This window comes from Vespula vulgaris, chromosome 4 (assembly GCF_905475345.1).
Source record: "Vespula vulgaris chromosome 4, iyVesVulg1.1, whole genome shotgun sequence".
Classification (NCBI taxonomy): Eukaryota; Metazoa; Arthropoda; class Insecta; order Hymenoptera; family Vespidae; genus Vespula; species Vespula vulgaris.
Window position 1 is genome coordinate 4,685,400 of NC_066589.1, and position 15,705 is coordinate 4,701,104.

A 15,705-nucleotide genomic window follows, 5' to 3' on the forward strand; every position below is an offset into this window, starting at 1 on the left:
CATTGATGTCTGTCATTTATTTCACCGATCAACAACCTGTTTGCGAAATTTTTATGAAAAAAAAAAAAAATTATCGAAAATAATGAGTCAATGAGAAATAGGTTTTTAACTAGTATACTTGACTCACGTCATTAAGAAAATATATCAGAATTTGTTGAATAAAAAAGTATTACAATATTTGCCTTGTTGGAGTTTAGTGTAGTTATCCTATAGTAGTATTTTCAAGGAGTACCAGCATCATTTATATTTCTTTTTAAACAAATACACTTGAAAACTAAAACTTTTTTTTTGTTTTCCAAAGTCAAAAACGTGACATATTTTAAATACTCAACATAGATCTTCATGTTTCAAAAGCATTTGTATATGTACATATATATTGTTGTATAATATTTCTAAAACATCAGAGATTTAATAGAGTAGAAATTGTTAGTAATATTTTAACATTCTTCCAGCATATTTAATTGTGTGTCACGAAAACCTTAACAGAAAGATATTCGGTATATTTATTAGCGAAATATTTATTTGAAAAAACGAATTTTTTTCTTAATTTTTTTTTTTTTTAACTTTTAACAAAAAATGGACTATAAAGATTTCTTAAAACGAGAAATCTTCATTAGCGACGTTAATACTATTCGATTGAAGGATTCGAAGAAAAATGGATCGTAAAGAAATATTCTTAACGAACTGATTAATAGCATAAATAAGAGGTAAGTTTAAAAAAGAGGATTTTTTTTCGTTTTTCTTTCTCTTAAATATCCCAAAGCCATTGCATGGATATCCAAAATCTATTTATGTTCATCTTAATATTCCCTATCATTCAAAAAAAAAAAATATTAAATTTTTTTAATAAGTGCAAAAACTTATGAATGAAATAATTTAAAAATTGCTAAAAAATTCTGTTCAGTTAATACAATATTTTTTCTTTCTAATAAAAATAAATATATGCTGATTATATGAAAAAACAAACTATTCAGCATGATCATTACAGATCTTGATATAATTAATAATTAATCAATGTCCTTCTATATTTCCAATATCGATTTAAACCATTAACTAATAATAATTGTACACGTTACTCTTCTTCATATTTAATTTATTAATAAAAGAAATTAAATGAAAAAATTTTTAAATTGATGCAATTAAATTGAAGACGAAAAAAAAAACCTTGTTTTTTTCACACTCGTAATACAATGATCAAAATCTTTAGTTTACTTACCTTAAGATATGCGCGTTCATTACATCGCAATAAAATTTTTAAATGATCTTATTTATCAAATTGATGCAGACATTCCAGCCAATTTTATGTTGTTATTTCATCTCGTTATTTCCATTTGAGCTAAATTACAATATCGTGAAAGTTCGTATCTCCTTCGAATTATTTATTTCTTTACTTTTATATTAATTATCGTTCAACTAAAATATAAGAAAAATGTTGGATCGTATTAAGTATGATTAGATCAAATTAGAAGACGCAATGGAAGTTGATAATCATGCAAAAATATGTTAAAAATAGTAGATTGTATATATTAATGGATCGCGTGTAAAAGTAAGAAAATAAATTCTATTTATCGCAAATTTATTTATAATATCCATTCTAATAATTATATTACATTTTAATCATCTTTTATCTGAATATTTTCCTATTATTCTCATACATATTATACAGAATTCTGATGTAAAGACAGTTATTCAATTAGTATCGCCACTTCGTATTGAATATTTGTGAAAAAATAAAATGCGATATTATTCGATGCTTTCGATCTTACGTCTTGAAACAATTATTATATGTATCACAGTACATGCGTATTTTGTCGAGTGTATCGTCATTAATATAAGTAATTCATTAAAAAAAAAGAAAAAAAAATGTTTTCCATTTAAAACTTTTCGCTAAATAAAAAAATAATGAATGCCATTAATCTTCTCCTTGATATCAGATAACTCTCGTCGAAACAATTCTTCTCCAAAATTTGCAAAGCTTCATTTTCATGAACAGTTGATATATTATAATTTTTATATTATATCGCATTATACACAAAAATAATATATACACAATTGTTAATAATATAATAATCGAGTACATTTTTTTTTCTATGATAATACGTTTCCTTCGACATGCAAAATTACACTAGCAACCAATAAAAAAATATTTCTAATCTAACACTCATGTCTCTTCTAAAAAAGAAGAAATATTATACAGTAGGAATGTATTGAAGCAAGTCATTTAATTACTGAGAAACTCCATCTGTTTCTTACTAACACTAAATCTACTAGTACTAGATATAACTGATCGATATCAGGGGAGAAAAATTATGGATCGATGTCAGTGATGTCAAGTAAGGGAATATTGTTTCTTTCATTTCCTTATAATTTTTATTTTCCCCTACAAATAAATTATTAATGACAATTGTGGTGGAATATTTAACGAAGCAACTCGAAGGGGATTGCAGTCATGCGCGATTGTAAATTTCTTAATCGTTGAACAGATGCTAGTATGACTTTGAGAGCTTCAGATCGTTTCAGAAAATATTGTTGCATTTATAATCATCAATTGCTCGCGCTTATTGGTTTATGGCCTTATCAGAAGTTATCGAAACGACTCTCACGTGTTATTTTTATAATTTTCGTCTTAATTATAAGCATTTTATCTCAGGTAAATCTTAACGTTACAAACGTTTACATAAATTATCGTGTAGTTAGCTTCATTTCTCGTTGATATTTTTTTACACCGATCTGAGAGATATTAGAAGTTTAAACGATACAAGTATAGTCTATTGAAAAACAAAATCGGATTATTACATTACCATAAATAATAAATGATCTTTGTTCTAAAAATCTTAAGTAAAAAAATTTATCATTAACTTTAGACTATCATATTTCTCACAATGGAGTTGAAAATGGATTTAATTATTGAAATAATGCAAACACTTTTGCCCGCCTCAGCTTTCTTCCTGTGTTATTGCAATATGATCTACAATTCCGCCAGAGTTCGTACATTTAATTAATTAATTATTCACCCGTTGTGAATTTCTTGCACTGATTATGCATTCGTTGTAGACCGCATTCGTATATATAAAAGAATAAAGGAAAAACGAAATACCATTTATTTTTCAGGTAAAAGCTATTTTTCATCGTATTAAATACGATTTAAACGTTTTAACAGAACAACAAGAATTAACAATAATGCGAAAGTACGCCTTTGAAAGCAAACTATGTTTGATATCGATCGCATGTTGGTACACAAAAAATACATAATATTTTTTCTTTTTTTCTTAACATCGAGTGTTTAAAATAACTTTATAATTAATCTTTCGCTCTTGCAATTTCAGTTGTCTGTTACCTTTATACAGCTTTTTTGATGATCCCATCCGTTTTAAACGGTCTACTCTACACCTTCGATGTCATTGATGATACGCAATTAATATTACCATTTCGCATTGAATATTTTCTACAAAACAGTATGCATTACTATTTCATTCTTTTATATGAAATCGTAACAATAATCATCATATGTACTGTGGGTGTTGCAAACTATTCAATGTTTATATCGTTCACACAACATGCTTGCGCCTTGTTCAATATCGTTAGGTAAGTATAATAATAATTGATAACGTCGTTACCTTAAGAAACTGATATCTTCATCAAAAAATATTTCATTTAATCAATCGTTACAGTATAAAGCTAGAGAGACCATTCCAAAAAAGTCAGTATAGTTTTTTGTATATTTATCCTTTTAATACTTACGAAAAGGAATATGATTGGATTTTAGATGCTATAAAATGGCATTGTAATGCCATCAAGTTTGTATTTTTTACGATAACAAATTTATATTATTATTAAATGTAAATTTTTAATTTTATAATATGTGTTCTTTTTTTCTTAAAGTTTCGTCGCCTTATTAAAATTGATATATATTAGAATATACTTTGTCGAATTATTCTTTGCAATGGCATTCATTATTTTAGATTATCTTTACGTAAGTAACGTTAGTAAATAAGCATAAAATGATATAGATATACTATTAGAAAAACAAAAAATATTACGCTGTTTTATTCTATATTATGATTTAAAAATTGAAACATTTGTTTTGCAGTTATTCGAGTTATTACCTTTGACAGAAAATATAAACGATACATTGAAACGTTCCCTCTACATTTCTGCAAATTTGTTCATAATATACATTTATTGCTACCTCGGACAAAAGTTGATAAACAATAGCACCGGTTTATTGACTAAATGGTAAGTTTTTTAAAAACTCATGACTCGTACGCATTTTCTTTTTTATATCGTTAAATATATATAAAAAAACATCCTATCATTTCCAAAGTTGTGAAATTCCATTTTATGCGTTATCTATAAAAACGCGAAAAATGTTGGTTTTGCTTATGGTTGCGAGTCTGAAACCATCAACTTTTTCTATGAGGGGAATTATTATAGCTTCGCACGAAATGTTTACGAAGGTAAGAAAAAAAATATTTATAAATTATAAAAATGTCGTGCTTCTTTATTTTCTTTCTTTCTTTTTTTTTTTTTTTGTTTGTTTAGATAATGCGCTCGTCACTTTCATTTGCTATGGTATGTTACAAAGCACGTCAATAACATGGTGCGCGCGAAATAAAAATATCAAACAATGTATACCGAAAATTTTATTTCATAAATGTATATTTCATATATTTCAATGTGACTAAAATGATATTAAAACATTATACGTATTAACTTCGATTCATGAATATGCAGCCATTCGCCCGGTAGTACTTGCGTTACATAATTTAGATTTACGTTTCGATACATCGCAAGTAATACCGACCCAGGTCTCACCGCGTGGAGGTTGCTGCATCTGGAGACCCACGGGCTAACGGTGACTCTACTTTTTATACTACCACTACTACTATCATTAAAAAATCAAAACAACCGGATGATCTCCACTCCACGACGAATTCAAGTCTCAAACGCTAAAATTGCAGCTCTATGCATATTTCCGCATTTGGGAACCGACTTACGCATAGCTCAACCATCGAAACATCGGAAGCTTCGATCACCATTTGAGCACAACCGGTCGTGCTTTCACGACAAATACGCCTGGATCCAAGATTAAATCTTATCACACTCACAAATACTTACGTAAGTGTCCAAGAACACTCAAACGAATATGTTGAGTACGTTGGAGCCAAACTTGGGTTTAATCGTGCCTATGCCAGCCGACACAAACGCAAATGTCCTTCTATCTCACCCGAATGGAAGAACAGAAATCCTTCTACACTTCAGGTAGAAAGATTCTTTAAACATCCGTGTAAAAATCTAAATCCCTAAATGATAAAATATGGTTGTTGGGCGATGAAACGGTTACTGCATCTGAAGATCCATGGGCTAATGGTGAATCTATTCTAAAATCCACGTTCCAAGATGTCTTTCCGCTTCGAGAGCTTCAGGTTTCTTAGCAAAACAAGAGGTTTGGTGAAACCTCGCTTACAAAAAGCTCCACCGTTCGACACCGTCAGCTTCAGACATCGGTCATGCTTTTAATTTTTCGATATTGCCATTGCAATCATTCGGTAGTATTACTGAAGTTCTATTAGATTCTTTTATATCGCGAATAATAACGATCCTGGTCTTATCGCGTGAAAATTATTGCATCTGAAGACTCACGAGCTGAGTGGAACTCTATAAACTCTACTTTAATTCCTAGAGTGACAAGAGCTTAGCAAGAACTCAAATCCCTACATTAATTGGAAGAATTAGCCTTTAAATATTAATAAAATAATTTTATTTATTAATTATTTCCTCCCCAGTTTGCGATTTATGTTTGTCGAAAGACGAAACTCAATTTATTTTATGTCGATCGTGTTTTATGATCTTCGTAACATTGCTAGCAATGTTCTATTATTTAAATATTAGTAAAATAATCTTATTTATTAATTATTCTCTTCTGAATTTAAACCTGCACACGGTTGATTTTATTTCGACACTACTACAAAATGTACTTACTGAATCTATAAATTTAAAAATCATCGTTTCCTCAATTTGCATTTATCACATATAAACCTATGCTGCAAGAAATGTAATTTCGAAATATTTATAATTACTAACATATTCCGAAATCTATATTGAATTAATTATATCGAATATGAAAAGTTCTTAATCTTTAATCCTCCTGTAATACGATACCAACAAAGAACATGGCATATATTTAAATATGCTTATTGCATCCTTATATGCAATTTCACTCAATGCAGTTTTGGAGTTCTCTGCAATTGCTATCTCCTATTCGTTTCATGATTTTAAAAAACCCTAATTTACAACCTGATTTTATAGAAAAGAAAAAAAAATTAGGGAAGAAAATATACATATGTATGTAAAAGTAAAATTCTGAACTTAATTCAAGTTTATAAGAGAAAACGAAAATGAATCGACCCTAATCTAAATAAATATTCTTTTCCCGTAACACGTGGCAAAGAGAGAATTTGACACACATCTCGTGTTTCTTTCAGCTTCATGTGCACTTTTATTCAGTGCACTTTCGGTGATTCCCACAATTGTTTTATCTTATACATTTCGCAGCTATTATTTTAATAAAGTACTTGATTTTATAAAAATAAAATCATGAGTTTAATTGAACGTTTAAAAAAACGCGATTACTCGACTTTAATAATAAAAATGCATAAAATACGTAAAAATTCTTTTCGCGTACCCCTGGCAATGTGGGATGGGAGACGAAATGTTACGTCGTCTCAGTTCCTGAAATTTATATTATTATTATACAAGAGCATTTTGAGTGACAACATGGTAAAGTATGACTAAGAGCCATTATCGAAGAGTTTTATCGAACCTTCGAAAATAACTCAATAGCCTAATAGTTGCCCTCTTGAGCCACGATTTGTGAGGGACTCTTGGTCATATAGTCTCTTCTTTGCTTCGTGCCCTAACCACTACTATAGAATATTCGATAACTATCGTTAATATCAAAAAACTAAAACGTGGAAGAAAACTGATAAATCTAACACAACTCTAAAACCATCCTGAAACGAAAAATTGAGAAAACACAGAAAGAAAACGAGAATTAATATATTAATTGCTGAAAATCCTGAGCTAAAAATTGATTAATTTATTCTGAGGTTTTACGGGCTGTGATTTTACAAGTCTCTTTGTTTTTTTATCAATAACTCTACTAGAACTCTACTTACTTTCAAAAGCAATGACTCTACTCGACTTTTTTCGATCAAAAGCAATGACTCTATTGAGACTTTCTTTTTATCAATAAACCTGTTTATTTTATTTAAAAATGTAATAAAAAATCTTTGGACGTTCCTTCTTACAAGCGATTATTCTAATTATTAAAATATAAATCATACAATTTAGCTTGTAATTTAAAGACTATTCATCGCGAATGTCTTCTCGCTCATTCTTTATTAGAACTCGTAAATATCGTAAATATTTATTGTTATATCGCGAGAGAAAATATTTAATAAACGTGTTAAAATATTTAATATTTCAAATAATTATAATTAACGCGTTTGAACAAGAAAACTCTATCCTGATCTAATAAATAAATCAAAAAATAACGAACGAGATTCACGAGTAAATCTCCGAAGAAATTTACTCGTGGTCACTCAATGCTCGTCTACTAATTAATTACAACCAATCACTCGTGCCGATTCGGACCTTTCGTCCTCGACGTGATTGAGTGATCGGAGAGACTTAAAAATTAACTCACTACTTAAGAAGTTCTGCGATGGCTCCAAAACACTCGTCCGCGATTTAGATCGAAATTGAGGGTGGATGATATGTAGTTGGTTGAAAATGAGATAGATCGACATCGAAGTTGATCTTCGGAATCCTCTTCGGTGATGCACTGACTCTAATACGCGATAATTATTTATTAACGAACGATCACTGAATTTATTTCGCGAAACTCTAGTCTTTTATAAATACAGTCTGTGCGACTATTAAAACAGCAAAAAACTTCGCAAACAAATACTGACTCTAACGACTGCATTGCACGCAGTTCATAAAAGAACACTCATTATTTAAATCGCGAAACGCGTACGAACAAACACTGCTTCTATTTCGCAATATTTTTATTTTAGCGACACAAACACTCGATTACTTCGTTGCTACACGCTCGATTACAATAAAGTTCTGAAAAAAAAAAAAATATAAACAAAGTTATTTGTATCACAGTTATACTAAGAAACTATATAAATTATTCAAGAAATATGTGATAGAGAAATATATTTACTTAAAATTTTCGTTGATACTTGCAGGAAAGATATCCTGTGAAAATTTCTATGTTCACTCCTCGGTGTACAAAACGAAAGTGATCCAGTAACTATCAAATTCGATCAAAGGTCCGATTATGTTGACGTCACACATAACCAAGAACTGCCAGTCTAAAATTTTAGATTTAAAAATAAAACAAATTGTATGTAATACTAAAGAAATATGTGATATAAAAGTATACTTACTTGAATTCTCCGTTATTACTTGCAGGAAAAGCATGAGAATTTCTGTGTTCACTCGTCGAAATATAATGGGAAACTGATCCAGTAATTGTCAATATCGATCAAAGGTCCGGTTATGTTGACGTCGCACATAACCAAAGACCACTAATGGAAATTTTAAATATAAAATAAAATAAATTGTATATAATATTAAAGAAATATGTGATATAAGAGTATAATTGCTTTAAATCTTTCTTATTACTTACGAAAAACACATCCTAAGGGAGCTTCGATCCTTACTCGTCGAAATACAACGCACGACTGATCCAATAAAAGTCAAAGTTGATTAAAGGTATAATGTTGTTGACGTCACGCGAGCCGACGACCGCCAGTTCAAAATATAAATCTAAAATAAAGTAAACAGTAAGAAATGTGTGATATAAGAATACAATTGCTTTAATTCTTTGTTATTAGTTACAAGAAAGACATCCTCGGAGACGTTCGACGTTCACTCGTCGAAGTACAAATGAAATGTGATATAATAACTACTAAAGTCAATCAAAAACCCATTTTTACTGCCACGTTAAATAAAGGTAATGACTTCGAGTTCAAAATGTATCTATATTAAAATATTAAAATTATTTTATATTTAATACGTGCATTATAACATTTTAACAATTATTAGTTTATTTATTAGTTTATTGTAGTTAATATATATCGTACATTGTTTAAATAATATCACCGAAAGTAATAATTTTTCAAGCTTAGTAAGAAAAAGCTTTGATCTTTACTCGTCGAAATACAAAAGAGAAATAATAAAAGATTTATCAAAATTAATCAAAAGATCGATTTTATTGATTTTATGACGCAATCTCCTTCTTTAAACCTTTATCTACACAACGAGTTGTTCTTCATTAAAATCGTATTCCTTTTAGTAATTCTTGTTATTGGATATTTATTCATGTATTCTATTAACAGCATTCTTTATTTATATATAATATTCATTCATCTTTTTTTTTCTATTCAAGTTATTTAGCTGTAATATAGAAAATCATTCGTATGAAAAAGATGATTAATATAGGTTATCAATTTATATAAAATTGTAATTAAATATGATACAGTATCTTTTCAATCAATGTATGTTATATAATATTTATCTATTTATTAATTTTTTTATTTAATCGATATTTTTAAAAAGTACATATATTTTCCGATGTTATCAAAGGTAAATCAGTGTAATGGAAAATATATACGTCTCCAGTTGCGAATACTACACATTTATAATCAAGAATACCGTTTCAAAAACATATGCACTTTTTCACCGTTCGAATCGTACGCATATGTATCATTAAAAGCAGCTATAGAGAATAAAGCTCCTGATACATTACTATTTCTTCGACCGAATTTGCTGTTAAAAAGACCTTAAGGCTTTTACACACCGCATCGACGTAAAACGTATGCCGTGAGAAAATTCACCAATCAAAATCAATTATACATTCCTCTTTACATTTTTCGACGCAAGATATAAGTTGTATAAGCTTTCGTAAGAATGAACTTTTTACAATTTACGTCTTATATTCAACCAATCACATGCTTTCCCGCAATTAAATTCTACATTTGAAATTTTATCAATACGGGTAGTATGCAGACTTTAAAGTTATGTATTCATACATTGCGATTGAAATCATCAAGAGCATTGTGTTTTAAAGAAACATAAGCACGATACAAAAACGAGGATGCAGCAAGCAGGATTTGACACTTAAGAATTATATTTTCGCGCAATTTTTTCAATGATGATTGCGATTGGTCAAAGCTTATAGCTTACGGCAATCGTACGTGATACCATTTACGTACTACGGCTTACGGTTTACGTCTTATGTCGATGCCTGTATGAAGATCTTCGCAAAATTTTTTATCGTTACGGCTTACGTCTTGCATCTGAAAATATAGAGGGGAATATTCGATTCTGATTGGTGGATTTCCTGACGGTTTACCTATTACGTCTTACGTTGATGCGTGTGTGAAGGCCTTTAATACGTAATATAACAAAAAAACACTCGAATAAATCGGTAGAAATAGTAATTTCAACTAATCAATGCGAAAATAAAATCATATTTATTATCCTATTAAAAGTTTCTTCAGTTTAGCGCACTCATGTTCGTAAGATGGGACTACGTGACGCACATTACATCGATGAAGCGCCTTTCGGCGCGGTCGCATGTGCTCTTCTAAGGTAAATTGGAGGGGGAAGGTAAAACCATGTGATCATCGACAACCAATCAGCTGTTTAACATTGTCCTGCCGCCAAGCCAAGCTCGTCTGACGTCCGTGGTCCTATGTGCATGCGAATCTGCAACTTCCAATTACTTTACTATGCAGCAGTAGAATATTAAAAGGGATGGATAATTTATAATATACAACAATCAGCCAACTGTAATATTTCGTGCGTAGGATTCAATTTATCCTCGATAGCATTCTAAGATTTGTGTCACAAGTGTCGCCATTTTGGTGATACGGCAAGCTAAGCCTGCAAGTGTACCTATGATCTTTTTATTTTGGCTTAGTATTTGGGCGATCTGTGGGATCGTTTCCGACGTCGAACGAACGCAGTAATTATAGAGATGACACAACAAAATAAAACGATGAATTTCTTAATACATGACGCCAATGGTAAGTTATCTAAGAATGCGCCGACAGTCGGCATGTGTTTTTCGATACACTACACAACACGTTGCACTAGTTTTTAATATTGGAAGGTATTCCTAGTTCTTGATCAACGTGCACTTCTAATGATTTTAAGTCTTTCCCAAACGTATGTTTATATCTGAGTCATATGGAATATTTTCTATTGTCTTCCCTTTCTTTATGCACATTATAAGATTGTACATTTCCTTACTTTTTCTTGTATTAAAATAAAATTCAAAATTCATTTCTTCAAATAAACGTTAAGCCTGGCTTTCCTTATAATGTACATGATATATACTGTGAAAATATATATGGTAAAAAATCTGATCAATGATAAATGTATGTACAAGCGTACGAGCTATTTTAGACTTACTAGTCTGTACATTCATTTTTTCCTTGCAAACAATAAAGCATATATAAGTCCTCAAGAAAATGTGTAAATGCTTTTTATGTAAATATATTCCTTTTTCATACAAAGGTAAATAAAAAAATAAATTGAGAATCAATCGAAGTAACAATTTTATCTTTGCAACTTGATATAAATAAGTAATATCAAATCAAATTCTTCCTTTAAGTTAATTCTATTTAAACATTACATTTAATTTTACTTTATAAAAGGAAAGTTCATTTTTTTAAGTTTGCAGATGTTATATAGAAATAAATATAATCTAGTTTAACATAATAAAGAATAAGCGAGTTAGTATCACTATATCAAAAAATATTCTAGTTCTATTTCTTTGTATTATATGTATGTTTATATACATAGTTTATTTGTCTACTGCATTTATAGAAATTACATTATTTCATTGTCTGAATATATACCTTTCAACACTACACTGTTAAATAATCTTTATTACTTTCATTAAAAAAAATATTGTATGGAAATAGATATTTTTAAATTTTCTTTAATTTGATTCATTTAACATTATTAATAAAAGAACTACAGAACAACATACACACAATTAATTCAAGAAACAAGTTCAAGCACATTTCACAGAACATAATTTAATCTTGGATTATACATTATTTTCTGTTCTTTATTTTATCAATTATTTATTCATTTTGAATCAATCTATGAAGATATTTATAATATAATTAAATTTAAAAAAATGAAAAAAAATTGTAATATAAAGAACTCTTACAGGTCATCCACAGGTGATAAAGGTTGTACAAAGTACACCTAATAAATCATTAAGTGGTATTATCAGCACAGCGAATACTGGTAGTTTTAAAGTTTTTAAAACACCAAGTCAAGAACCACAGGTATGTTATTAAAATAATAACTGATACATACTTTATGTTATTAACATTATGTTATTTTTCTATTTCAAATGTAACATATATGTTTTATTGTATACATTTTTTTTTTAATGTATATAATTATTAGGTCCTGTCACCAAATGCACAAGTCCTCAGAACTATTAGCCTACAAAGTTCTTCAACCCCTGGTCAGAGTGAGCAAATTTAATTCGTTGTTAGAGGCATCATCATTTAATTTTTAACTAACTTATATTATTTTTTGTAGGATTGGTGACAATACCTTTGCAAAATACAAAATTAAATACTACTAAACCTGGAGATCCTGTAGTAACAAAAACAATACAGTTAACATCGGCTCAAATGGTAAGGAATATTTCGAAATATTGTTACATTTATAAAAGTCTTATTTTTTATGCTTTCTTTTTCTCTGTTGATAACTCATAATATTCTCTGAGAATTTCATAGAAGAATTATTCATAATATTTCAAATGTTATAAAAATATCTATTAGATTCATATAACATAAATATACTCTAATAATTATACTTTTATATGATTTTATTTCAGAGTGATATAAAACAGGCAATAGTATCTCAGCAACAGCAAAGTAGTAATACACAGATTGTTAAGGATATAACAGGAAAAACATATATTAGTCCAATATTGGATCATAGTGGTTCTAGAAAACGACAAGATACAGAAAGTGATTTTGTGCCTGAGTACTGTATTACTTTCATTGATATTCTTATCTCTAAAATAATTTATGTATATTTTATTGTCAGAAATAATATTATTTGCTAAAATTATTTGCTAATTATGTTTCCAGCAAAAGAAGGAAAACGGAAAAAGTAGGGAAAGGTCTGCGCCATTTTTCAATGAAAGTATGTGAAAAAGTAAAAAAAAAAGGCACCACGTCGTATAATGAAGTGGCGGATGAATTAGTAGGAGAATTTACTAATCCTGCACATATAAACTCATTAACAGATCAGGTAAATTTTTATGATACAATATAATATATAATTAATAATTTTCTTATAAATAATATTACTATAATTTTATTTCTGTTTCAGCAATACGATCAAAAAAATATAAGGAGACGTGTATATGATGCTTTAAATGTATTAATGGCAATGAATATTATTTCCAAAGAAAAGAAAGAAATTCGGTGGTTAGGTTTACCAACTAATTCATTACAAGAGTGTTTAGCACTAGAAAAGGATAAGAAAAAGAAAATTGAAAAAATTAAGGCAAAGACACAACAACTTCATCAACTCATTCTTTCACACATTTCGTTTAAAAATTTGGTAGAACGTAATCGTTTAAATGAAAGTCTTCGCGGACCACCAAAACCTAATTCTGCCATACAGCTGCCATTCCTCATAGTGAATACCAGCAAAAAGACTGTCATAGATTGCAGCATTTCAAACGACAAGTATATTTCACTAATCTTACCTTTCGCATATAATACTTGTCATCTTTTTATTGCATTTACAAAACCTAAAAAATTATATTATCCCTTTATATTTTATTTTTACAGAACTGAGTACCTGTTTAATTTTAATGATAAGTTTGAAATTCATGATGACATTGAGGTTTTAAAACAAATGGGTTTGGCCTTTGGTAATTACAGAATATTAAATAATTATATATTAAATTATGTTGTTTTTAAATATTTACTATTAACAGAAATTTATATTTTTAGGCCTAGAAAAAGGTAACTGCTCCGAAGAGAATTTACGGACTGCAAAATTGATGGTTCCTAAATCGCTTGAAAAATATGTGGAACGTACGTATTTCAATATGATGTGATAACATATAAACGAATTAGTTCAACATTCTACAAACTTTATTATTTCAGAATTAGCATCAGGTGATCTGGAAAAATTCATCCCAGTCACTATACCCGGTCCTAGTACTTCTATGGAAGACCTAGAAGTTAAATTAGAAGGTTCTAGGCCTCCTTCTTCATCACATACTTCGTTATCTGAAGATGCTCTTTCACCACCATCTCAATATTATTCAGAAGAAGAAGATGATGATGAAGAGAGTGATCAGGATGATCAAGCTGATAGTGATCTAGAAGTTAACTAGCACCTGGATCAAACTTCCCAAGGCTGGACTCAGGGTTCGTTACGTCATTATGTAAATAACTTTGAATATTTTAATCTAACATAGTATACTGTAATGAGTCAATATTTAACATAAATAATTATTATCCTAGACTTCATTTTCATCCATAATTTTATTTTTAATATAATATTTAATTCTATTAAAAAGTTATGAATCGTTTAAAAAGAAAATATGTACATCTTACCAGAAATGTACTCAATTACATTTAATTTATAGATATAGATAATTATAATTTCAGGATATTCATTATTTTCTTCAGTGGTGTCAACGTGATCATTATCAATATCACCACTGACATCGTCGTTACCGCCCCAATCACCAGAGTCTTCACCATGTCAATCAAGATTATGTAGGTGTATAATAGTAATCAAGGATTTTTAATCAATCCTTACTATCATCGATACATATAATCTGATAAAGTAAATGAGAATGGTCAAGAGGAAAATACATCGATTGGAGGCAAATGGAAAAAAGTAATACATAATTACTTCGCCTAAATATATCAGCAAGGCTCTTTTCATATTAGGAAACCAGTTCAATGCACAAGAAGTGATTCTAATTTTGAAAACGTATATAATGTCAAAAAACCATTGACTGTGCATTGATTTGCAGATTTATATGACTAGCACCTATGTATAATAAATTATAATCTTAGCCTTATACCTACATTAATATGTGTATAAAATATTAAGACCAGTACTCATTTTCTTATGGCACGTTTATAATAATTATCATCAGTGATACACGGTGAAGTCCAGTATGCTAAATGCGAATACGTCTGACTCGATTTTGAAGTATAAATAAATTGTCATAATGCTATTGTTCTATTTTTTATTAATTTTTAGTGTAAATGTTTATTCATAAGGTTACCTGTCCAAGTAACTTAAAGTAATGACATTGACACAATTGATTGTAATATACAATTGGAATCAGGTGCAAATGAAAGGTTTCTAAATATATAGACATGTATTGATAATTTATAATTTTGACTTAATAATTATTCTGTCACAAAAAAAAAACTAAAACAATTCTATATATATTATTAGTTACAAGATACAAAATATGATTAGTTTTATTATAAAATTGTTATATAGTTTGTCAAAACTATAATCTTTAACACAAGAAATGAAAATATATGAACTTAATGTTTATTACATCAAAATAACAGTACTCTTCTAACTTACAAAAATATATTC

At 29.0% G+C, this 15,705-nt stretch overlaps 1 protein-coding gene and 1 long non-coding RNA gene across 7 annotated transcripts; one reads left to right on the forward strand and one right to left on the reverse strand.

Moving 5' to 3' along the window:
• Positions 1 to 1,573: 1,573 nt before the first annotated feature.
• On the reverse strand, positions 1,574 to 8,915 carry LOC127063095 (uncharacterized). The gene is made up of 4 exons (XR_007781260.1): positions 8,702 to 8,915; positions 8,460 to 8,600; positions 8,234 to 8,384; positions 1,574 to 8,133 (listed from the first exon to the last, which is right to left on the reverse strand). It is a non-coding gene; the product is annotated as an uncharacterized LOC127063095 (long non-coding RNA).
• Positions 8,916 to 10,696: 1,781 nt separating this feature from the next.
• LOC127063078 (transcription factor Dp-1) lies at positions 10,697 to 15,333 on the forward strand. Of its 6 annotated transcripts, XM_050992379.1 has the most exons (12): positions 10,697 to 10,878; positions 11,000 to 11,105; positions 12,265 to 12,383; positions 12,508 to 12,574; positions 12,646 to 12,743; positions 12,947 to 13,098; positions 13,206 to 13,368; positions 13,450 to 13,811; positions 13,917 to 13,999; positions 14,082 to 14,165; positions 14,238 to 14,504; positions 14,748 to 15,333. In XM_050992379.1, exons 2-11 carry the CDS (start codon positions 11,057 to 11,059, stop codon positions 14,468 to 14,470), a joined length of 1,410 nt encoding a protein of 469 aa, XP_050848336.1. In that variant the 5' UTR covers positions 10,697 to 10,878; positions 11,000 to 11,056; the 3' UTR covers positions 14,471 to 14,504; positions 14,748 to 15,333. The 6 variants fall into 6 exon arrangements, 4 of the variants coding, with proteins under 4 accessions (XP_050848336.1, XP_050848337.1, XP_050848334.1 ...); XR_007781258.1 differs by having other exon boundaries at positions 10,697 to 11,105; positions 14,238 to 14,521; XR_007781259.1 differs by having other exon boundaries at positions 10,697 to 11,105; positions 14,238 to 14,521; positions 14,769 to 15,333.
• Positions 15,334 to 15,705: the final 372 nt, after the last annotated feature.